We start from the raw sequence: 25698 nt of genomic DNA, 5'->3' as shown, positions 1-25698 counted from the left end.
ATATGAGTGGAGTCATACACAGATTATCCTTCTCTCCCTGGCTTATTTCACTCAACATAATTCTCTCAAGGCCCATCCATGTTATTGCAAATGGAATGATTTTGTTCTGTTTTGCAGCTGAGTAGTATTCCATTGTATATATGTACCACATCTTCTTTATCCATTCGTCTGTTGATGGGCACTTAGGTTGCTTCCACGTCTTGGCTACTGTAAATAATGCTGCAATAAACATTGGGCTGCACAGGACTTTTGGGATTGCTGACTTCAGGCTCTTTGGATAAATACCCAGTAGTGGGATGCCTGGATCGTATGGTAGTTCTATTTTTAGTTTTTTGAGGAATCTCCATACTGTTTTCCATAGTGGCTGCACCAGTTTGCATTCCCACCAGCAGTGTATGAGGGTTCTTTTTTCTCCGCAACCTCTCCAACATTTGTTGCTATTAGTTTTAGATATTTTTGTCATTCTAACGGGTGTAAGGTGATATCTTAGTGTAGTTTTGATTTGCATTTCCCTGATGATCAGCGATGATGAGCATCTTTTCATGTGCCTATTGGCCATCAGTGTATCAAGAAATACTGAGTTTTTATTTATGGCAATGATATAAAAAATGGCGATGGTGGTCACCGAATGACAGAGGTTTGAGGCCATGACCCCCCAGTTTCGCTGGGTTTGTGGTCTGGGCTCCAGGCCTGAACAGAAAGTCTTCCGTCAGCCTGAGTGGAGACCCCCAAAGGGACTGGAGAGGGGGTCCTCTGGGACATTTATAAGTGACCCTACCCAATTCAGTCAGTGACTGCCTGTGGGGGAAGCTTCACGAAAGCCACCACAGGCCACTGCAGGGCTCTGAGTGTTGTCACTTAGGCCCTGAGAGAGAATGGGAGCCTGTTGGGCGGGGTCTGGGTCCAGGGGTAAAGCCCTGGTGGGTCACCTGTGAAGAATGCAAGTTAAACTCCCAGTTTGGGAAAGGAAGAGGCAGCTGCGCCATCTGGTGGCTGATGGGCTGGGCAGCGCCCATGATGACGGCTGATTCCCACACAGTTGTTCCCGGCTCAAAACCACTGTTGGCATCGGAACGCGTCTCTGACCCCGAGTGACAGTGGCCCGAGGCAGAACAGGATGCATGGCTCCTCGCCTGCCCAGCCATGGCACTGACACCCACCAAGGGGCCACACATCTACGAGCTGCGGGTGGGACTCCAGACCTGCCTTGAAGGGTCAGCATCCGGGTTCACAGCCAGGCGTGTGCCCCACAGCCTCACGTCACGTCCGGGGGGATTCGGGGACAGCTTGGGGGAGGTGGAAGTGAGACTCAGGAGAAGGGAAGTGTATCTTTTCTATTTCCCTTTTCGTGTCTAAAGGGAACTTCCCCTGATAGGTCTGGGTCACACAGCAGCGCTGTAAGAGCAGGAGCTCCTGAGCCAGCCCCTCTGGGGGGACAGATGTCAAATGGGGACAATGACGCTCTTTCACAGGCTGCTGTGGGGTCTTCCTGAGCTAAAGCGACTCAGATCCCGCCTCCAGGGAGCGGCGCTCAGTCAAGGGCAGCAGGGGTGATGGCTCCTGGGCTGGGACTGGATTTGGAGGAAGTGGGATCTTGTGGGTGCTGGGGGGCCTGTCCCCTGTTCTCATGCAGCACCCCCAGGGTGGCAGGACTCTGTGGGGAGACCCAGGGCCAAGCGCCAAGCCTGGCCACAAAGACGCTGCATGTAAGGGGCTGCGAGGCTTCGGGTGTGGAACATACCAGGGTGATGAGCAAGGTCAAAGCCAGGGGTCTCCCCAGTCAAAGCAGGTGTCTGCACAGGAGGAGGCCCCAGGACTCATGCCAGCTGTGCCACATGGGTGAAAAAGACAAGTGTGGTCCTTGCCCCGAGGAGCCTTGATCTAGGGACACACACACACGCATGCATGCATGCACTCACACACAGGTGAAATTGCCTCACTGTGAATGCTCTGGGAAGGACAGGCCTGAAATGCTAGAAGGGCAAGTAACAGGGAGCCTGACAGTCAGGGAGCCAGGGAAGCTTTCCGAGGAAGGGGCGGTGGGTGGAATGTGGAGGATGAGTAGCCTTCCCTAGGAAGGGTGGGGAAGAGTATCTCAGGTAGAGGGAACAGCAGCTGGACAGAGAAGAGAGGGCTCAGGATGGTCCTGGAAAGCCAGAGAGGAGGGGGGCTCTGGAGGTCCCCAGGAGGCTGGGGGTGTAGGGAGAGCTGAGGGGAGAGAGGGTTTGACTGAATTTCAGAATGATAACTCTGCCTGCTCGGGTGGAGAAGCATCTGGAAAGGCTCAGTGTAGACACATGGGCAGACCCGTTGGGAGGCTATTTCTTGCGTGAGATCAGCACAGAGAGAAGGCCGCCTGAGCTAGGGAGATGGTGGTGAGATGGGAAGTGGCTTGTCCAGGGGCCTGGGGGCGGGTGGGATGTGGGGAGCAGGGGAGCCAGGCAGCCAGCAGGACCCCTGGGTCTCGGGGTTACACAGCCGGACGGTGGGGGCGGCCACACTGGGAAGGGATGGCTGGAAGAGCTGGTTTTGGAGGGAAAGTGTCAGCCTGCAGCTTCGGCTATGTCGAACCTGAGCTACTGCTGAGCCAGCCGGGAGGCGCCAAGGTGCACACTCCAGGTTGGAGAGTTGTGTCGTCCACGCACATGTGCGTCATCGGTGGAGAGAACAGAGAATTGACTGTCCCAACTGGGACACTTCTGAGAGTAAAGGGACACTCTCTTAGCAATTATGCCAGGACAACAGCACCTCAGACAGGGACTGCCCCAGGGAGGCAGGGACAATGGTCACTCTTGTCATTAGTGTGCAGGTGGTGGCTGGAGGTGAGATCCTCCAGGGAAAGAGGAGGGGGGGCTCCTGGGACCAGGCCTTGGAGGATGGTCTGTCGAGTTGTGGGGGGATGGCGCCGAGACAGCATGATGGCCCGGACAGCATGTATCTATCAGGGCACCAAGAGCATCTGGGGGACAGAGCCATCCAAAGTCCTGACCACTGCCCAGAGGGGACCTGTTGGAGTGAGCCCCTTGGAGGGTGCAGGGGCCGCGGCAAAGCTGTCAAGGAGTGGTGGCTGCGTGAGCCCGCTGGGGGCGACTGCAGTGGAGGGGAGGAAACAGAGCGAGTGCGAATGGCCCCTTCTCTCTGGAGTGGCACGGAAGTCAGATCCCTCATCCATAACCACAGCGTCTGGAATATTTGAGGCCGCTCTGTGGTCTCCCTCCTTCCCTGCGGAAGTTATCAAGAAGGGACCAACTCACGCACAGGATGTGCTGTCTAATGAGCTAATGAACGGGAGTGAGGACCGTGTTTCTGCAATGAATCAAAAATATGTACTGAGCTCGTCTATGTGCTAGGCGTTGCAGATTTACTGCAACGTATTTGAAACGGACAAGCCTGGGTTCCAGCCGTTGTCACAGATGCCCATGAGGCTTCGAGGTAGGTGGGCTATGGTGGCTCCCCTCTCTCCCTTCTCCTGGAATCTGCCTCTGGCCGTTCATCTCCCTCATTGCCATGAAAACCACTCCACTCGACTGGTCCAGACATAAAGGGGGCTGCCAGCTGGGCCAGTCATAGGGCCCGTTTTCCCATCTCCAAACTGGGCCCATCACTGCTCTGCTCGGGCCAGGGGTGAGTCTGGAATAACTAGTTGGGGGGATCCAGAGAGGTGGTCTCTGTGGTGGCGGAACGGTGGGCAGACCTGCTTTGTGCCCCAGGGCAGAAGTGAGTCTCCAGAAAGAGGCGGAGGCTGTGGAGGACGGCCATGGAGTCTGGTGAGGGGGTGCAGCCCCGGGTGGCAGCAGGCCTGGCTCGGACTGTGTGCTCCGCTCACCTACCTCTGTGTGGACTTTCTGAGCCCACTTCCCTGTCTGCCCTGAACCAGCTGGAGCCGGGCGTCCAGTTGATCCACAGGCAAACCCTGACTGCTCGGATCTGAGAGCAGACACTTGATCTAAACGTTGGGACTGTCCTTCCCACGACCCCTCCCCTGCCAGAATATTAGTGTCATGACGCTCCCTGTCCCTGGTCACTGGCCCTGTGCGGCTGCCTTTCCGACTCTGTCCCCCACGACTCCTGCCAGGTCGCTGGGCGCCTCCAACCTGTGACTTTGCTCGGGGCTGTCTGGTCGGGAGGCAGGTCAGTGTGGGTGAAAGGCACAGACTTCGGTGCTGGTCAGGCCTGGGCTCCACTCTCCTTAGCTGCTCAGCCCTCTCTGAGCCTCAGTTTCCTCCTCTGTAAATAAGAAACCCTCCTTCGGCCCTCAGGGTTGAGAGGTGGGAAGAACAATGGGCCCAGAGCAAAGAGAATGCTCTTTCTTTTTCCTCTCCTTGATGGTACGAATCAGCTAGTCGAGAAATGCAGATGCAACTTGGAAAACACAGAAAACAAAGGCCAGAAAGAGACCTGGGGTCACCTCTATCGATTTTGCTAAATTGCAAATAATGCAGAAACTTTCCGTGGTGAATAGAAACCACAGGGAGGCCTTTGTTTCTATCTAAGAATAGATCAGAATGGACTTCATATGCCAATGAATGCCTGAGAATCCAATTAAAAATCAGAGAGAGACATTCGCTCCATTTAAATCTTAAATACGCCAAACAAAGTCCAGAATAAGCTGATGCTTGCAGAAATGTTGAGATTTCCCTGGCTTTGATGCCACATACAGAACAAGGAGGAAGCAGCCCCCTGTCGCAGGAGTGTTATGTCCCCAGATGACCGAGAGAGGGCACAGCTACGCAAGCCTTAGTTGCTCTTGATCTGGAGGGCAATGAAGGTCCAGCTCTGGAGAGAGGGAGGGAGGCGAGGGAGGGAGAAGGGGAGAGGGAGGGAGAGGAGGGGAGAAAGACACAGGGGTGGGGGGGGGGTGCTGAGAGAAAGGCTGAGAGAGAGAGACGGGGGCCCCCAAGTGACTCCAGCCAGCGAGGCAAAGCCGGTTGGGGGCTTGCTGGACAAGGAACCAGCTAGGAGAGCCTGGGCCCAGCTGCTGGGGCTCCCCATCTGAGGGCGGGTACCGCTTAGTTATCAGGAGGTGATGAAGATGTCGCAAGCCCCCTGAGTGCAGGGCACAGAGCAGAAGCTCCTGCCCCTTTTCCTGAGGGAATGAATTCCTCCACTCAGTCACCTTGTAGAAACTGAACAGAAGCCAGAAAACCATCAAAACTCTAATTTGCAGCTAAGGGGATGATAGCTTCCAGAACCTACATTCAGGTGAGGATGACCATCGTACCCAATCAAAGTCCCGATGTAGGAACACTTGTGTTACAGAAAGTAACTGGTGCGCCTTAAGTACTTTGGTGCACTGTGTCCCGTGAGCTTCTCAGCAGCCCTGAGGGGGATGCAGCCGGCGTCCCTGTTGAAGGATGGGAAGACTGAGGGAGGGCAGGGGTCTTGCTCTAGGCCACCCAGCTGGCAAGTGGCAGGGCGGGATTTGAACCGGGCACTGGCCACAGCCAAAGCTGGTGGCCTCAACCATTTTGCCAGGCACTGCCTTTCCGAACACAAAGGGGCCCTCGCACAAGCCAGAGCAGGTGGGCCCAAGGCCATCAGCACCCGTCACCTCGGAATTAATCGGATTCCAGCAGAGCCCAGGCCGGAGCCTCTGGTGAGACCCTTCTAGAAGATGGAGAGACCTGGGGTCTGTCTGAACCACAGGCCCACAGCCGTGAGAGGAGAGACCTGGCGGAGCAGGGGAGCAGAGCTGCTGGCGAGGTGGGGTCTGTAGGGGGCGGTGGAGCGGGCTCTGTCGGGGGAGGGCAGAGGCACGCTTCAGCCTTGAACCCGGGGCGCTCTGGAAACTGACTACTGGTAACAATTAATCCAGCATCTGCTGTGAGCCTGCCACGCTGTGGGGCACTTTACAAAGATGCCATGGTCAGAGTGGTTGCCAGGATCCCAAGAGCAAGTGAGATGGAAACCAGGTAGGGGAAACAGTGCCTATGACGGGAGCTCCTGCGCCCCCTTGCCTTCCTCAGAGGAAGTGCGGAGCCAGGCTGTTATAGCACCTTCTGCCCTTCTAGGTGCTGGAGGAAGTGGGAGAAGCAGACAGTGAGGGGTTTGCTCTAACACACGTGGAGTGAGGGGAGTGCGGCCCAATGCAGTGTCGTCAAGGTGTCACAAGCTCTCCGCTTCAGGGACCTGGTCTGAGGCGTGCAGAGGGAGACCCGTCCAACCTTATCCATCCCCCCACATCCGCCCTCTCAGTCTGTTCCGCCTGCCGTGACAAAACACCACAGAGCGGGCGGCTTAGAAACAGCAGACATTCATTGCTCACAGTTCTGGAGGCTGGAAATCCCAGATCAGGGTGCCAGCATGGTTGAGTGAGGGCCCTCTCCTGGTCACAGATTTCTTATATTCTCACCTGGTGGAAGGGGCTAGGGAGCTCTGTGGAGTCTTTTTTGTACGGACACTACTGCCATTCTGGAAGTCTCTACCCTCATGACCTGATCACCCTTCAGAGGCTGCACCTCCTAATACCATCGCCTTTGGGGGTGAGGATTTCAAAATATGAATTTTGGGGGTACATAAACATTCAGACTATAGCACCACCCATCGCCCCATCCATCCACCGCCCCATCCACCCACCGCCCCATCCACCCCCCGCCCCATCCACCCACCGCCCCATCCACCCCCGCCCCGCCCCACCCCCCCGCCCCATCCCCACCGCCCCACCACCCACCGCCCCATCCACCCATCGCCCCATCCACCCCCCGCCCCATCCACCCCCCGCCCCATCCACCCACCGCCCCATCCACCCACCGCCCCATCCATCCACTCATTCATCCAACCATCCAACCATCCATCTATCCTCCATTCAGTCTTCAGGGAGCACCTGCCAAATGGAAGGCACTGTAGGAAATAAAATTCGACAAAAATGGAAAATTACTGATCACTGTGGAAGCTGGGTGATAAGTACACAGGATCATCACACTATTATCTTCACTTCTGTGTATTTTGTTTGAAAATTTCCACAATAAGAGGTTAAATAGAGATGAGGTATGAAACGTGGGAATCAGGAGCTGCTGTCTCAGGGCCCGCCTGCCCTGGAGAAGAAGTTGATGTGTGAACACCGAGGGCGGTGATCTCAGGCCTGCGAGTAATCCAGAGCTTGAGGGCTTTCCGAAGCAGCTCAGAGCAATGCAGAGAAGCAAGAGATGGCTTCTGCTGAGATTCAGGAACAGCGACCACTGTCCTGCGTTTGTTATCAGGCAACAAGTCACATGCAGAAGACGACAGACCAGGGGCCTGAGGAACACAGAAGGAAGGCAGCCGCCTGTCTGAGAACACAGCCTCGCACCCACCCCTCCCTCCTCCCACCACCACGGTGACCGCCGCCCCCCTCAGCCTTGTTCTCACGCCACATGCTCGAGGCCCTCTTTCTAGGGCACCCAACATGCCACTGGGCTGGCTGGGGAGCGAGGGCACAGTGACATTTCAGAGCTGATTCCAGCTTACGAGATCTCGGATCTCAGAGATGACCGCCACACCGTCTTACACAACCATGTGTTTAATGCTGCACAGAACAAACTTGTTCTTTACCGTGAGGTTCATTATGAACTCGAATCACTGTAATTATAAAGTCTACAATCCCATTTAAGGCCCAAGCAACAGCTCGTGTGCTCAGTGCTTTAACTTAGAAAAATTTGAGTCACAAGTCATGAAACTTTTCATACATTCAGGATCTCTAAAATTTAACTAGTAATACAGAGCACAGTCCTCGCTCCCTTTGCAACGAGTGGAGAGAAATGGCTAAAGCAACCGTGGCTGAATTATGTTCTAAGCTTGAAGGAAAATCTGTTTTCACCAGGGCCGTCCACCTGGGTCCCTGCGAGGCTGAGCCATCCACCCTGGGACAATGGCCGGCAGAAGCTCCAGAGCTTTCTGCAGATGGAGGTGCCATAGCACCGAGCCTGGGCAGGGAGCCAGGCCGAAGGCAGCGGCAGAGTCTCCTGGAGAGAACACAGCACCCCCACCTAGTCTGTGTGCACCTGTGCCCACCGCCGTCTTGCACCAGGAACTGTACCTTTCCTTGTGCAATGACAGTTGGGGCACAACCCCCCGGTGTGACCCGGCTGCGGGCAAGAGAACACAGTTCAACTTGCTTTACTGAAAAAGCTCCTTCTGATCCACCACCCCCTGATCAACCCAGAAAATGATGCTTCCCCGAGTCGGGGCGTCTTGCTTTGGGAAAGGTTTAAAGTTTGCTGTTCTTCTGAAACTGGGCCACCAGGCTGAGGACCTGCTCAGAAGCTTTGATGGTCTTGGAGCCGAGGTAGGCGGTGCTGTTGATGGCCGTGTCCTCCAGGTAGTAGCGGTAGTTGACCATCAGGCCGCAGGAGCTGGAGATGCCCCTGAGGCTGGCGTCGGCCATCCAGTTGAGGCGCCACATCACCGCCCCGTTCTGCAGGTGGAAGTTCGCCACGGGGTTCAGCGCGTAGCCGCGGTGCTTCTCCCCATAGAGGTACCACGCGCAGAGCCGCATCAAGGGGGCCTGCAGCGCCCTCACCAGCCTCTCGGACTGCACCCACTCGTTGCTGCTGAGAAGGGCCTTAAGGGTCTCATTAACGGGACCACCTAGGATCTCGGAGATCTCTTTACTTTCAGACTCTGCAAACAGTTCACTCCTCCCGTGATCCTTGGCTTGCGCGTTCAGGACCCCCAGGAGCCACTTGGTGAATCCGGGTATAGGAGACAGGCTTGAAAACGTCCCAAGGTGAGGAAACTCTTTCTGTAAGGCAGGGTTGGGGCAGGGGGAGAAAACACATACGCACAATTCAGCACGTGCGTCACTGACACAGAGGCCCCCCCCAGTTATCGTTGATGTGACATTAACCTGGGTGCTGCTGGAGAGTTGACAGTGATCCTGGATCCGCATTAATTTTCTCCTTTCAAAAGGAACATTTACTAAGAATTGGAAGTGTGCCAGCCTCTGGGGGCATGCTGAGCCCCCAAGGCAAGCCTTTACAATGGCGTCACCATCCGCACCATCGTTCGCGCTGGTTTGGGGGACCTGACTGACATCAGAGCTGGGCTGCTATCAAGTGGGACCTGGTATGTGGCTCTTGTCTTTCCAGCACACCACACCCTGCCCATGGACTTCTCTGTGGCCACAGAACCTGGTTCATTGCTTGGCACACAAGTATCCAATGACTGTTTGTTGCATGAATAATTGATTGCCTAGCTATACCAGAGTGGGTGCAGAGGATGGGATGAAAGAGGCAGCAATGGGTATTTCCCCACATTGGATGACACGGTTCAATCACTATTGCTCAAACTGCCTAGAGCTCTCAATGATCATTTCAAAAAATCCAGTATTTTCCGATTATAAATGTAATATATGCTCACTACAGAAAATTGTTTAAAAATGTTTGACAGAAGCAAAGAAAACCACGATACCCCACCCCTCTCAATAGTTTGAGGAAGTATAATTCCATCTGGTCTTTCTCTAGGCAAGTTTTAGGTGAGTGAGACATTTATTTCATATCCTGCTTTATGAACGTATATCACTAGCATTTTCTCATTACTGTTAAAATTCAACAGCATAATTTTAACAACAGAATAACACTGAAAGATAAGGCCCTGCTGTGATTTTCCCAGCTGTGCTCCTTTTGTGGGGCATTTGGGTGGCTCTCAGGCGTCTGCTCTCAGGAAGCCCAGTGTCACTATGTAAACCAGGGCTCGATCCTCTGTGACAATGCTCCGGCTCAGGCCATGCGCTGGGCGAGGGGCCGACCTCAGCATGGCTACAGGGCGGCTCCGACTGATCCGGGATGGCGGCTGCGTGTGTCGCCCAGAACCCCGACTCTTCTACCCTCCCCCAGTCCCCGCCCCAGCCCGCCCCTTAACGCCTTCAGCCAGGAAGACGGGATGAGACGGACCGTGGTCATTACCTGTGGCTTCTCACCCTGTCTGGGGACAAGCAGCAGAGAGTGATTCTAATGAAGCTGACACCCGGCCGAATGTGAGTTCTCAGATTTAAAACAGACTCTGCTTTTAAGACTCAGCTCATCCATGTCTGAGCTCCCCCTGCCGGCCGTGCTCCGAGGCGCTCTGCTGTGGCTCTTGGCGCGGAGACCCCGAAGCAGAGCGCTGCGCTCAGCCACTTGTTGACACTCAGTGTCTTACCCAACAATTAAGCTCCTCACAGCTCACCCAGGCGCCTAAGGGACCGTTTCCAAAGGCCCAGGCCCCGAGTGGAGCCGCAGACGTCTGCTGCAGGAGGGCCGAAGGGCTTCCGCAGGGCGGCAAAAAAGGAAGTCATAAAAAGGAGCCAGGGTGTTCCCCCTCAGGCTGCTGGTCCCACCTGAGCCCCTCACAGTGCCGAGAAAGCCCAGCGGCAGGAGGCAGGGCCCGGAGCCCCGAGGGTGGACGAGGGTGGGTGGGGTCCAGGCAGGGGACCCTGAGATGTCGCCTCTAGACCAGGGCACGTGGGGCAGGAGGCGCCCACTCACGCCTGTGCCAGGACCACACGTGCACGGCAGGGGGCCCAGGCATAGTCCAGGGGAGGCCAGCAGCCGCCGGGGCCCTCCAGCACAGCCGTGTCTGTGGCCACTGGGAGGCTGGACTCCGGACGCGGTTTGTCAGCACGGGGTCCACCTCTCCAGTCCATCAGGAAGCGCTACGGGGCCCTGGCCTCTTCTACCCTCCTTCCTCCCTCCAGCTCCCGTCTCCACCCCATCAGACGACCTGAGAATGGTGGGCTGACACCAACAGCTGCACGGCACCCCGCTCACCTGCAGCTCCTTGACCACCCGCTTGATGAGGAAGGTGCCCAGCTCCACCCCCTGCAGGCCCTGCTGCGTCAGGCTGATGGAATAGAAGATGGCAGCGGCAATCTTGTTCTTCTCCTCTGTCTCTGACGGAGGATGCTCCTTCACGATCGCCTGGAAAACATTAACGACAGCGACGGGTGGGCTTGGGCGCTCCCACAGCCCACATCTCACCTTTTGCTTCGGGCCCCGAGAAAATCCTCATCGGGTGGGAGCTGAGAGGGACCCCGGCCCCTCTGCTCAAGCCCGGGCTCTGAAGACCGCACGCGCCTGCTCTGGGCTGAGATCTCCCTGGAGCCACGGCTGCGCGACTTCCCAGGCCATGGGCCCCATGCTGTATCGTTTCCATCACTTTGAAATTCTCCTGCAAACTTTGTTCAAGGGCCATTGATGTCCCTTTCATCTTTTTCAGGCCTTTGTGCAAACTGAAACTTGATTCGTCTGCTCCCCCCCAACCCAGAGACGACACCCCAGCCTCGTCCAGGCCAGACGGTTCCAGTTTCTGCAGCTTTTCTGAGAAGGCTGCTCGCTCGACCCTTTAGTGATTTCCCTCCTTCCCTCTCCATCTGGCTTTTTAGATTTCTCAATAGGCCAGTGCAGTCCTATATCATTTTTCTTTCAGGCAATTTGCCTTTTTATGACTTTTCTGTGCACCTTTCTGATTTGGGCCACATCCTTGGTTTTTGTCACCGACAACACACATCCGCACAGACACGTCCGCGAAGCCGTCTAAGAAGGACGTGCGGTGGAAGGTCCCTTACCCATGGCTGATGTTGTTGGCTCCGAGTTTTCCCTGTGGGGTTTTGGACCTGGGTACCCTGCAGGTCACCTGGCCGGAGCGGAGGAGCAGTGGGTACCGTTAGTCTGCCTGGACGCAGGTACACCAGCCTGCTTCCAAGAACACATCTAACCCTCTCTAACCGCCTCCAGCTATGTGATGCTCCGAGTCAGGTGTTGGCCCGGAGCCCAAGATGAGGTCTGGGAGCCCACAAACTTTCTGGAACTGTGTGTGGAATGTGCGGGGCTGTGCGCATCCCCCTGGGGAAAATGTCCTCCACTTTCATCCCCTTCGGTTGCTCAAAGGTCTTTTCTGTGACCCCCGAAAAGTTAAGAACTGCGGCTGTAAGGAAAGTGGGGCAGATGGTGAAATAGAGGCAGTGACGCCCCGGGCCCATGCCAGGCCCACGCTGCACCCAGACTCTGCAGGCAGAAGGCCGTGGTTCACGAGCACTGCTCGCCTCCCATCCTCCCAGGTCTCCATCTGGCTGAATTATCTCCTCTATTTTTCCAGAAGCCTGTAGGTGATTTTGTGGTTCCTGATTTAAACACTCCCAGCAAATCTTTTTTTAAAGTTTTCAAAGTAAAAATGCCTCTTTCTTTGGTTATACAAATGAGATACGCATGTCAAAGAGGCAAAAAATAAACGCATAGAGAAGAAATCACAAATCACTCCAAAATCTGACCCCGGGCCCTGCTGTTGGCCTTTGGACGAGAGGCTCTCCACCTTCTTTCCTTGGCTTTGTGTGTACACTTAAATGTGCATGCACACAACCGTGTGCACACAGCTGCACACACGCCCAGAGGCCCGACTCTGTACTCAGGGAAGGCGCCTGCCCTCAGGCCCGGAGGCGGGCTGGGCTTGAATCCTGGTTCCAGCCTATTTGCTCCATCACCGTGGGCAAATCACTCAGGTTTCGCTGAGCCCCAGTCTTCTCCTGTCTAACAAGAGGACAGTACCACTAAAAAGACCAACTCACGGGGCGCTGGGAGCATGACATGGAATGCGCTTCGCGGGCTGATGGGCACAGGGCGAATGCTCGAGCGATATGATTAGTATTATAAACAGGATCACGCTATACGTGCTCTTCTGTAACCTGAATTTTTACTCAATAGTAAGTCAAGGTTGGCTTCCCATGTCAGAAATGTACAACGACATCAACATTCAAATACAGGCGTGGAAACCCAGCACCCGTGAGGACGTCCCAGGCGTACATGCCATCGTTTCTCTAAAGCATCCTGGGCTGAGGGACAGGGACACTGTAGTTTCCAGCCTTTCGAACTGTAGACAGGGCAGCAATGACAGGCCTGCACTCTAGGTCTGGGTATTTTTCTCCCCAGGATAAATCCTCCGAGTGGAATTTTTAGGTCAAAAGGAAGGCACATTTATATTTTCATAGATATTGCCGAACTGCCCTCAGAGAGGCTGTAATAATTTCTAGAGCGTGAGAGGGCTGGCTCCTTCAAACACAGAAATCTAAAGGAACGTCTCCCTGCCGGCCAAGGCCGCCTGTTTGGCCTCCCCGCTTTTTCTCCTTCTGATACGAGGAAACGCCCAAGCGTGCCCATCCTGTGACTGTCCTCATCTCTCTAGCTCCCTAACAGCATGACTGTGACCCAGGAGTGTCCGTGCCCCTCACTCGTCTTCACCCCCCTCCTGATCTGCTCTCCCATTTCCAGTCCCTGCCTTGGCCCTTCTGCCCCAGGCGCCAGCAGGACGGTCTCAGACATTCACATGACTCCTTAAGGAGAAGCCATGCTGGCCGCAGGCCCCCCACACATGAGTCTTTTCATCACTTTCTCAATCACACGTCTCTGAAAACTCCCCACATGCGGTTAACACACGCCAAAAGGCTGAACCATGTGCCTGCCAGCTCTCCTCCCTCACAGCTCCTCTGCCTCACAGAAAGCTTCTGTAGGAAACTTCTGCGGTGTCTCAGCTCCCAGTCGGCACAGGCGGATGGGTGCCCTCCTCGGTGCACACTGTCTATACACGGCATGGCTATACTCCATAATTGCAAATTGAGATTTTATCTAGCCAGTTCAAAAATCCGCAAAAGTCTAAGCACTTTATTTAAAAAGGGGATAAAACTAAGTTAACAAAAAAACTTAAGGGCCAGTCCCCTGGCGCAGTGGTTAAGTACACACGTTCCGCTTCGGCAGCCCAGGGTTTGCCGGTTTGGATCCTGGGTGTGGACATGGCACCGCTTGGCAAGCCATGCTGTGGTAGGCGTCCCACATATAAAGTAGAGGAAGATGGGCATGGATGTGAGCTCAGGGCCAGTCTTTCTCAGCAAAAAGAGGACGTTTGGCAGCAGTTAGCTCAGGGCTGATCTTCCTCAAAAAAACCCAAAAACAACCACCTTAAGGGACTCTGTGGGACACCTGTCTTGTCCTGAAGCGACCGTGCGCAGGTACCTGGATGTTGCTGGAGATCTCGCTGGTCAGGGCCAGGTGCAAAACGACCAGGGGCTCCCCAGGGGTGGAACAGTGAGAGAAGAAGTAACATCGTCTGTAAGGTCCCACGCGCTGTTTCATATCCATCCAACTTTTCACAGGATGCACAGCTTCAGACCTGATGAGAAAATATGAAAAAATAAGACAAACGTACAACTTACAAGTTAACTAACTCTTGCTGGTTCCTATTCATATTACTCACTAAAGTCAAACAAATCCTTTAAATACAGCTTTAACTGACTCTTCAGAAAAATTCAAAGAAAATCATTTTAATGTGAAACAGCCCTCACTGAGAGGAAGTGCAGTTGACGTTTTACACACAGAACCGCGCTCCTTCTCAATCCTGGTCCGGAGCCGGTCGGCGAGGCCTCGGGAGGCAGTGATGCAGCCACTGTTTAACTCAGAAACCGCATCAGACGCTTCGTCGTCCAACATTCGGACTTTTATTCCCTTTGGATCCCTGCAGTTTTGAAGTCAGTGCTGCAAAAAAGCATCTTTCGTTCCATTTGTCCAGCAAGCTCATGCTGAAAACCATGATTTTGTTGTCAGCCTGTGACACGGCAGCAAGGCCTTGAATCTGTCACACTTCAAATAATACAACAGTTTTGAAACCTTAGATTCCATCAAAGGACACGGAAGGTGAAGGCCCTGAGGTGGAAAGAGCTGCCCCCGTCCTCTGAGGATAGCCACGCCGTGCCGCCTGGATCCTACCTCGGCCTGGGCCCCACTGCAGCTTCGCACAATACCGTAAATTTACCGATTGTCTCCAAAGCAGAAATCCTAACCACTAAGGAGACAGATGCTGCCTGGATTGCTCGAGCAAACCCGCGGCCCAGGGAATTCGTATAGCTCTGATAATGGGGTCTTGGGAAAACGTGGGCCCATGTGCTTGAAATACAAGGACATAAATGAGACCCCACAGGGAGGCCACCAGCAAGTGACCAGTTTCCCTCTGTTCCCTTTCCTCCTCCGTGATCGAGCCATCACCTGCCAGGACGGCCAAGTCTGTGAACACTGCGTTTAGGTTTTATTAGGCTTACAACAAACATGCGTGGGAATGGAGGCTGGCTTTCGGGCAAAGCGTACGGCAAGTGCCAACCTCAGTACTCACTCGCTGATCTTCTGCAGCACCTCGCAGGGCGAGTGCCAGGTGACCCGCTCCAGGTTGAGGAAGCCGGAGGAGAACCATTCTGAGAGCATGCCTTTCAGCACGCCGTTCATCTCCTGCGGACGAGAGGGGCAGTGAGGCATTCGAGGAGGAGAGCCCATCCCGCGTCATCGGCAGCACCTGGGGTTCAAACACCGAAACGTGCGACAAAGGACGATGCTGTGGGACCAGCCTCCACAAGGCTCTCCTGAGAGGGCGCTCAAGAGCTCTTCTCGAAAACCAAGGTGGGCTGAACTCAGCTCCCCTTTTAGACTCCATTCCTGCCGAGTGCGAGCATTTGAATTGAGTTCCCCAAGTCAAATATGCCCCCATCTGCCCACAGCGTGACACATTCAAGAGATAAGGTCACTGTAACGGGGAATGGTGCCTTGTAAGGGAAAGGCCAGATAGACAGCACAGAGCTCACATCCTCACCCTCTCAGGAAAGGTCTCTGACATCTCAAAACAGGATTCCTTGTTTCCTGTGAGAAACAAGTGCTCGGGCCGGGTACCGTATTTCCTCAACTCTGAGAGGCGCATTTTCATATTTTAACGTCTCTGGAGACAGGCCGCATCTTTCAAATGATGGTGGGTACTGTTTAATTGGCAGTATTTTTTCCCACTTTAGTGGGACATAAAGTAATAGTGTATCTGGCAATCAATGCACTTCGATTTAACGGAATTATTCTAATTTTACGCCACTTATCTGTATCTAATTTATTTCCAAAAATGATCTGAGTGCCTTTACCATCAAAAGCACATTTGTACTGAAACCTTTCAAGCAAGAACTGAACAGGAGGTACACAGGGAAAGGGGGGGACGCAGATGCGGAACCATCTGGGTTTAGACGACCACGACTGTCACTGAACAGGTAAGGGCAGTAAGCTTTCTGACAGCCAGAGTGGAGAGGACACCAAGGGCAGTGGACGTGGCATGTTGTCCCTCAATAGCTGTCTTCCCATTCTCCCAAATGAATAAAAGCCTCATTTTTTTTTTTTTTTTTTAAAGATTTTATTTTTTTCCTTTTTCTCCCCAAAGCCCCCCGGTACATAGTTGTGTATTCTTTGTTGTGGGTTCTTCTAGTTGTGGCATGTGGGACGCTGCCTCAGCGTGGTCTGATGAGCAGTGCCATGTCCGCGCCCAGGATTCGAACCAACGAAACACTGGGCCGCCTGCAGCAGAGCGCGCGAACTTAACCACTCGGCCACGGGGCCAGCCCCTAAAAGCCTCATTTTTTAGCAAGGCACATGGTTGTCCAGAATAAAGATGGAGTTGCAGCTAGGGACAGTCATGTGACTGAATTCTGGCCAATCAGATGTAAGCAGAGACATCCTGCAGCAGTTTTTGGGAACCTTAAAAGAGGGTAGGAACATGCCCTTTACCCATCTTTTTCTTTTTCCTTCCCACTGCAGGCTGGAAGGTGATGTGATGGCCAGAGCTGGAGCAGCCATAAGGGGCCATGAGGTAACTTTGGGGATGAAGGTTTTTCAGGGGTAAGCAACAAGACAGAAGTCTGGGTCAACTAAGGGTACCACAGAGGAGAATCAGCCCTGGGAGGCCTACCTCCAGACTTTTATGTGAAAGACAATCTTCTCTATATTCAAACCATTATTATTTTGGGTCTCTGTTACTTATAGATGAATGACATACTAACAGATACACTGAATATTATTATTGAATAACAGTTAACATCTCAGTACATCTGGTACAGGATTGACCTTATGAATCTTTGTATAAGAATCCCAAAGACTGTGACGAATAACACCTGCAAAGAGCAGTATTCCAAAAGCTGTAAAAATGTTATGGGGCCATTTCACATTTTCATCCCTCATAAAAGGTGAGAGGACTCAGAACTTGTCACCTGAGGATAAGTTGCAGGTGTAGGGTTGGTGGCTCAGAGAAGGTTTCAGAATGAAGTGAGACCCATCTTTAAATATTTAAGGCCTGGGGCAGAGAAGAGGCCACAAATTTGTCCGGTGTGACCCCATGAGGGCGAGGAGAGGGCGGTAAATCCAGGACCAACCGGAGGAAGTACAGACTGTGGGACTCGGACTGAACTAACATGAGCAAGAGCTCTGGCACAGCTTGGGCTGCCCACAGACGTTGCCCTGGCAGGGACGAGCTCAGGGACGCCAGACACTTGGTGGAGCTGTTTTACAAAGGATTGAAGCATCGGCTAGGCGGCTGGACCAGACGACCTTGGCAATTCCTTTTAACTCCTGAGCCCACGATCTCGTTTGCTTTACTTGGCTCTAAGCTGGGTAAGGGCAGAGGTCATTGCTGATTCATTCCTCTAGCTCTCAAAGCATTCAGTGGGGCCATCCACGAGGAAAATGGTTAACAGACTGATATCGAATGAAAAAGAGGAAAACGAGGAGGACGGGGGTCAGGAAGCGGCAGGAAGGGAGGATGACACGGCATTTGCTCTTTATGATACTGCATTCACTGCACTGACCACCAGGGCTCCGGATCTTTCTGGGGCCCTCGTGGGTCCTGAGTCTGTGCTAAAAGCCAGGGACCTTCTCCCCAGAAAACCGTAGGCACATTCATAAAATTTTGCACACAATTTCCTAGGGTTCATGGACCCCTTTGAAACTCATCTACGGATCGCCCGCAGGGGTTCGCGGCCCCCGGGCTGGGGGGTCACGCACTGATGGTTTGGACTGGATTAGCCAAGCTCCCTGGAAGACGTACTGGCACCTCTAATGCTCTCATGATCGGAAAAAGCCGGAAACATCTAGTTTCAGTATTAGTTCAGGGTTAATTATGAAAGAAATGGTTTGGCTGATGACAGGTCCTCCTCTAAGTGTCTTCATTCTATTTTGGGCTTTGACAGCTATAAAATGTGACACTGGTACATGAGCACGGGGAATCTAGGGGAAAGGTTACCAGTCTCCACTGCTCGGTTCTGATGATGTCCGCTTCGAGCTGGAACCAACCACCGAACGCAGCAAGGTTACCGGATCACAAAGAACAGGAGGGCAAGGAATCACTTACGCTTTATGCTCCTTAACCTGGCCACCACCGATCAGTATCCAGGCCTCAGACACACAGCTGCTGGGAATGCTGTGCTGAGGCCCAAGGCGGTGGGAGCGCCCCGCTTTTCCTGTATTGCTGACTCCAGTTCTCCTGAATGACACTGTTCAGAAGGCCAGCCAACGGTCCCTTTCAGCAGAGAAACAGCTGTCTCCCACGCTCTCTTCTGAAGTTTTTGGCTCTTAAGACCTCCCCACTTTTGGTAGGTGAAGAAAAGTTAGTTTTCATTGCTCAGGAGCCCAGAGCTGGGGAAGGGAGCGGAGAGCGATTGGAGACGGTCAGAGAGCCGGAGCTAAGCGCTTTAGGTGCAATTCCGATCCGTGTAAGCCGCTACCCCCAGGTGAGGGGGCGCACTTTCCTATCCACAAAGAAGTTCCCTGTTAGCCGGCGACGCACAGAAGTTATAGAACCAATAAGGACACTATACTAACCAAAAGCAGGACAAGCCACCCGCAGAGCTTGTGCAAGTGTCTAGCACGCTGGGCACTGCCACAGTGGGGATGTTGCCCGTGTCTGAGACGAATTTAGTCCCTTACGTTCCAGCCAGGCTTCTGTTAAGGCTTGCGCACCACCCATGTCACCGGAATTTCTACATTTGAATCACCCATCAAGAAACTCTTCCATTTTGTAAATGCCAACTTCCCTCTAGAGCCCACAAATCACTGAACAGCACTCAGGCCTTCTGCTATGATGGGGATTCCGCTCCAAACTGAACTCTTCAACCCAAATGGGCCTTTGGAAATGTCTCTGATAAGCCACACCGACACACATACCCACACCCCCATAAACAGAGCACATCCCCACATCCCTACCCACCCCCGACACCCCCTAAGCGGAGCACACCTACACGCACACCCCTGCCAATTCACAGCGGGTTTTCTTCGGGAGGCATCGGCACGTGGCATCTGCCTATCAGATCTGCTCTCTCAAAAAACACAACACAGACATTCGACCTTTGTCAGGTCTTAAAAACTTTCTTCAACGTAGCACTTGTATCTTCCCAGCAAAGGCACTTGAAACTGAGTCTGAACTTCATATCAAAGATTAAGAATCTCCATGGGCGAGAAAAGAAACCTGATCTAAAATATCCCAGGGCACAGAGAGGCGCCCTGTCTCATGTCTTTGGTCTTCATGCCGGCTATGCTCGAAATGGAAACATCTGTCTTCAGGATTCTCCCCCATCTTCAATAATCACCACCCCTGGTCAGAGACAAAGGTCTTGACAAACAGCGCCCTCGTTTGTAAGCCGTATTTTTAGCCGAGCTCCACAATATCCCTCGGCACGTTTCTCAGAAGAGAAGCGGGCTGACCTTGAGTTGAGCGAACCGACCACCAGCCAAGCCTCTCACCTCAGCGCAGAGCCACCCGGTCCAGGCAAGTTAAGCGCCCGGGCTACAGTCACCTAAAATCATGCCTCCAACCAGAGCATGGCAAAGGAGGAGCGGGAAGCAGGCCCTTCCTTCCTCACTCATGCTTCTTCCACTATGGCCACCGTCCTGTAAAAGACACCAAGTCAGCATTGTGTCGCGGCCTCTCACTTGCCAGTTATTCTAGAAGTGCCTTGGCACCCTATAGGATTCAGCAAACAGGAACCTGTGATGGCCACGCAGGGGACTGAATCCACTCCGGGCTAAATGCTCAGGCCAAGCGCATAGCAGCTCTCCCGGAAACCAGCGCATGCCCACTTGACTTTATCCAGCAAGGCCATGGTCAGCAGGGGCTGGGGAGCAGCGTACCTCTGTGATGGGGGGCCATGTGCACACAGTAGGGATGGTAAGCCTCGCTCCTCCAGCGGCACAGGGCATCACAGGCCCCTGGCCGTCTGGGACACCTGCTCTAAAGCTTCGTGTGCCAAACTTCCGGTGGTTTCTAAGACTGAATTCCTAAAGGCACAAAGTCCTAGCTGGACCACCCCTTTAACCCGGATGCAAAATCCAGAATGAGGCAGAAGAAATGGAATCAAAGTGAACTGCAAACATTAAGTGATTCTGGAGACAGGTTACAATAGGTGATAGGTCCCAGTGACATAAAAAAGCTATTCTTTGAATGATTTCAGTGACAGGGATTTAAAAAAATTTATGTAACTCTGTAGAGCAAAGGAGAAGGGAACCAGCAGATTTAGCCACTAATGTTTAGATGCACTAGATATAAGATGTGACAAGATTTCCGGCAGAGAAATGGGGGAGGCAGGATTGAGCAGCAAGAAAAGGCTTCTGCACCCAACGTGTCCAGACCATGCGCAGAGGCACAGGTCAGGCTCTCGTCATTCATCCTCTGCTCTAGAAATATCTCTATATGTGTGACTTTTGGCCTGTCGGTACACAATGTTTTTTCCCTTACGCGTGTGGACAGCCTTGGCTAAAAAACAAGCGAACCCTAGATATTTGAGCACGTGGCATTGCTGGCAGCTCGAAATTTCCCTGGGCAAGCTCCTCTCTCCCGACAAGTCAAGTCTCAATGTCACAGCTTTGAGGTGCCACAATGTTCCTTCTCAACTACATGGCAACCAAGAGTTTCCTCGTGTGGGGAAGAGCAAGGGGACACATTCAGTAAGTTGTCACAGAGTTGGAGGATTTAGGACTGAACGGGACATTAGAAATCACCAGGACCAATGCCTGCTGAAATCTGCCCAGGGCAGTCAGGATGTCTGCTATGATGTCTCTCTCGGCTGTGCAGAAACCTGCTAAGCCTTTCTGGGCTTCCTTCCAGGCTCAGAACTCCGAGGGAGTGGAACAGTCTGATGTCAAGACAAACCGGAACGACCAGTGTGCTGACTCGGTCTCAAGGTGGGGCACCCAGGAGTCTATCCCACGCCTCATCCATCATTCTGCTACACAAGAAACTGACGACAAGAAGCTGATCACGTAGTGGGGGTGGGGGATAGTACATTTCAAACACTAAATTCTGTGGTTAGTGTATAAATTCCAAATGAGGGGTACAGATAATAAAATGCTATGAAGCTCAAAACTGGGTGAGACGCCCTGAGCTGGAGCGGTTGGAAAAGCTGCGTGACTGAGCTGGGGATGGAGCAGCTCTTATTCTAACAAGCCTCCCCAGCAGGAATCAGAGTGACACGAGTGACATGGGTTTGGGAACTTTCCATCCAGAGCCAGCCTGGCTGGAGAGGTGGGCCTATGGAGGAGAGCGAGTAACAAACGCTGAAGCAGGAAATGTCACCCAGGATGGTTTGGTGTGCACCAAAAATGCTGAAGGAAAGACACTAAATGCGATCCTTCTGGCCACGTGAGGCTTGATGATCTTTATCAAGAGGGTAATGACTGACCTGTGGTTTCAGAGAGAGCTGGGCACTGAGATTACTGATACAACAGAAGCTGGTAAAATCTTAGAAAGAGGACATACAGTCACAACCAGAGAATATTAAATGCCTGATTTGGTGACACTAAATAAAGCAAGGCCCTTGATTAACTGGGTTGTTTTATCCTGCTCTTGATTTTACAGAAAAAGGCAAATTTTAAGAGAACAAACCCATTTTAGACGTAGTTAAATCGTCGACTCTGAGAGTCCGTGTGTGGTGAAGACATACACAACTATGGGGTCAGTGAGACTGGCCCTGAGTTGCGGCTCTCACCAGCCCTGGACTCTGGGCAAGGTACTTGACCTTCACAAGCTCTGATCACCCCATCTGTGAACAGTTCCCCGTGGCTTGCTGCAGATGAAACCAGCAAGTGCATGTAAAGCACTGACTGCCCACCACGCCAGCTACTAACTCGTCCCACCCTAGACTTGGGCTCCTGGACCGAGCGACGCTGGGGCCGAGAGCATGTCTGGTACAAGATAAACACCCACTGGCCACCTGCTGGATGGATGGATGATCTCATTCTGGGACAGGTGACATTCTACCTAGTTCTCCAGCCTCCTGTGCAGTAAGAGTCAAGTTTCAGAAGGACCGCCACGGAGCACTAGTCCTTGCATCAAGAAATAAAAGCCAGCTTGGATTGCAGACTGAACCCACGCCTCCCTCGAGAGGAATCAGATGAGGGGAAGCATGCAGTGTGTGGAAGACAGTCTCAGCCATTCAGGCTGGGCTTGAGCCAAAAACGGGGTCAGTTCAGACTGCGGCCCTAGGTAACCCTTAGCACTGTAAATTAACCAGCTATCACGAGCAATCAAATCATAGCACTATTATCACTGAGATTAATCCCATCCTTAACTATACCCATTGTTTATGCATCTAAGGCTAAGCCGTCAGGAAAGATAAGAAAGTCTCTGATAAACACCATAACTCACATAGCAAGATGGGGTTATAAAGTGGGGTGCAAAGAACCCCAGATCTGGATTTGGGCGGGTGATCAGAGACATACCTATTTGCTCTGAGTTCTCGGTCAAGTTACACAACCTCAGTATGTTTCCTTTACTGTAAAAGGGAACACGCATATCACTCACCTAAGAATGAGGCAATGAACATGAAACCATTATGCCAGTGTCAGAGTTCTTAAATGAAGTAGGACACAATCGTTCAACTGCTCAATTTTTTAAAGTCAATAGCACCTAAAAAAGTTCTGAATGTAAGAAACTTCCTAGAGCATTTACATTATTTTGTGCTCACTAAAAGGGTAAAGTTATTGGTGCCTTCATATTTAATACCAACAGAATAAAAGGACTATATTCAACTATCAGCAGTCTTTCAAGTCATCATTACTTAAATTTTAAAGTACTTATTTGCATCTAACAAGAGCTCAGCGTGCTAAGCACCTGGTTACCTCAAGAAGTCACCTTAAATTCATCATATTTTAGGGCTGAAGTCAGGAAAGTAAGACGCCCTGCCCCAAGTGAACGCTGCAGAGAGAAGACCAGACAGGACTTCTTGGGACGATGGCTTACACATCGCGGGTGCGCCATTAACTTTTGCTGACCCCGTCCAGGTTTTCAGAAGGCTGGCTGATGCTCAGTTCGGCACTCGTTCAAGGATACCAGAGATGAAACCTCTCAGCTAAAATAACAAGGAAGAGACCTTATGGAGCACACTCATCAGTACGACGCATGACAGTCCCCTGGGAGGTCGGCACTACGCAGTAAGGACTGGAACAAGGCAACTGGAGGGAGGCGAGGATTCAGAAAACGTGGGAAGGAAAGGGACTGGCTTCAGGCAGGGGAAGGCAGAGTGTCTGGGGCTTGACAGGCAGGTGAGGACAATACGGGGAGGACCTCCAAGAGCCCGCGGGCCGGGGCGCCAGGCGGGGGTGCAGCCAGGGGGGCGGGGGCGGCCCGGGCGGGGCCTTACCCGGACGTGCGGCCCCTCCACCAGCTTGAGGGCCTGCGCCTCGAGCAGGTCGGCGCGCAGCCGCACCAGGAAGCGCACGCCGCCGTCCAGCTTGCTGATGTGCTGGAAGAGGCCGCGGTAGCGCGGCACGAGCGCGTAGCGCAACCGGTCCTCGGCCTGCAGCAGCACGGCCGCCTCCCGCGGCTGGTGGCGCAGCTGCAGAACGCCCGCGCTCTGCTCGGCCACCTGGCCGTGGTCCACGCCGAAGCCCCGCGCCAGGCGGCCCAGCAGCTCCGCGCGCTCCGCCGCCTCGGCCAGGCCGCCGTAGAAGCTCACGAAGTCCGCGCACTGGCCCTCGGCGGGCGCCGGCGTCTTCTCGCGCAGCTCGTAGACGGGCGTGGCCGGCACGGCGCGGCGCAGCAGCTCGTCCATGGCCCGCTCCAGGGCGCCCGCCACCGCCGCCGGCCCGCTCCACAGCCGGGGTCCGGGCGGCCGTGGCAGGAGCCGCAGCGGGAGGAGACGCCGCGCCCTCAGCCCTGGCCCGAGGCCTCGCATGGCTCCCGTGACAGCTGCCTAGGGGACGCCGACGCCGCGCTTCCGGCTTCCGGCTTCCGGCGCGCGCCTGTCCCATTGGCCGAGGCGGGGCGGCGGCCAATCCGAGGGCGGAGAGTCGGCGGCGGGGCGGGGCCAGGGCGGAGCGCGGCCAGAGGCCAAGTGTGGCCAAAGGTCCCCGCCGGCCGCCCCAAAGCAGCGGTTTCAGAGCGCCCCCTGCCCTGTCATATGGCCATCCAAAGTCAGGCTCGGCCCTTCTCCTCTTCCCGCACCGCCTCCGCGTCACCTTTCCTCTAGAGCCGAGCTCTCCAACCTCCAGGTGCCTCGGCCTCCTGGGGGACGTGTTACACATGCAGATTCCAGAGATTCCCATCCACCGTCTGCGGAGTAGCCGAGGAGGCTGCCTGCTTACAAAAGCCTTCGTGCTGCTAATTCTCTGGGAAGGTAGTCTTTGTCTTGACCCCGCCTGCGACCCCCACTTCGCTGTCAGAGCCGTACTATACAGCTGACTCCCAAAGCTGCACCCTCCTCCGTCCTGAGCTCCGGACACAGCCTTCCAGCTGTCTGCTGCAGAGCTTTTCATGGATGCGGCAAACGCGGCTCTCCTGAGCATCTTGTTTCCCAGCCTGTCCCTCCTTCCTTGATCCTAATTTGTTCATTCATTCATTTATTCATTCAACAGTATTTATTAACTGCCTGGTATGTGCCAGGTCCTGTACTAGGCATGGGGATAGAATAATGACCCAGACAGACTTGATGGTGCCCCATACAGTTGACAGTCTAATGAAGGAGACAGATGATAATGTAGGGGAGGAAGACAATTCCTCTACCCTCTAGGTCGTTCTGGCTGGTCTAAGAATTAAATTGACGTGAGACAGAATAACAGGAGACAATCAAACAAAGTTTAATAACATGTATACATACGAGAGACCCGGGAAAATTGCATAACTTGCCAGAATGGCTGAAGCTGCCACCTTAAATACCACCTTCAGCTAAAGACAAAGGAGGATGTTGGGGATAGTGGTTTGGGACTTCAAGGGGGAAGAAGGCAATTTACATGGAGATGGAAAAGCGTGTTTGGTAAACAAGTGTTTGCTGGGCCTTCTACAGGCAATGTTATCTTGTGGTATTAGCTCCTTCCTGGAACAGGCCTTCTGTCTTAAATTCTTTTAGCCAGTTAGTGGGGAAGGTCAAAGTTTCTATCAGAGTCTTTTGTTCTTAAAAATAGTCAAGGCAGGGGGCCGCCCCCGTGGCCCAGGGGTTAAGTGCGCAGGCTCCACTTCGGCTGCCTGGAGTTTCGCCAGTTCGGATCCTGGGCACGGACATGGTGCCACTTGTCAGGCCACCCTGAGGCGGCATCCCACGTGCCACAACCAGAAGGACCTACAACTAGAATATACAACTATGTACTAGGGGGCTTTGGGGAGAAGGAGGAAAAAAAAAAGAAAATTGGCAACAAATGTTAGCTCAGGTGCCAATCTAAAAAAAATAATAATCAAGGCAAAGAGACACATTTTGGGGTGGCCAATTCTGATCCCCCACAATGACATAACTACAAATTGTGATAAGTGCTATAAGGAAATAAACAGGTGGAGTGATATAATACAGCATGGCCAGAGCAGACTTTTTGCTGTGGACAGGGTCATCAGGGAAGGCCTCTATGAGGAGGTGACATTTAACCTGAGACCAGAAGCTAGTTAAGGGTTGGGGGCGGGTTAGGGGGGAGGCGGGGAAAAGCTGACCTATCC

At 53.4% G+C, this 25698-nt stretch overlaps 1 protein-coding gene across 1 annotated transcript; it reads right to left on the bottom strand.

Annotated features, from left to right (window-relative positions):
- Positions 1–7482: 7482 nt before the first annotated feature.
- On the bottom strand, positions 7483–24486 carry MLYCD (malonyl-CoA decarboxylase). The gene is made up of 5 exons (XM_008530749.2): positions 23420–24486; positions 15106–15218; positions 13956–14112; positions 10725–10874; positions 7483–8719 (listed from the first exon to the last, which is right to left on the bottom strand). The coding sequence occupies exons 1-5, from the start codon at positions 23951–23953 to the stop codon at positions 8186–8188; spliced, it is 1488 nt and encodes a 495-aa protein (XP_008528971.2). The 5' UTR covers positions 23954–24486; the 3' UTR covers positions 7483–8185.
- Between the last annotated feature and the right edge of the window lie 1212 nt (positions 24487–25698).

Source organism: Equus przewalskii, chromosome 3 (genome assembly GCF_037783145.1).
Source record: "Equus przewalskii isolate Varuska chromosome 3, EquPr2, whole genome shotgun sequence".
Classification (NCBI taxonomy): Eukaryota; Metazoa; Chordata; class Mammalia; order Perissodactyla; family Equidae; genus Equus; species Equus przewalskii.
Note: the sequence above shows the minus strand (reverse complement) of the source record. Positions and strands in the feature narration are given on the sequence as shown.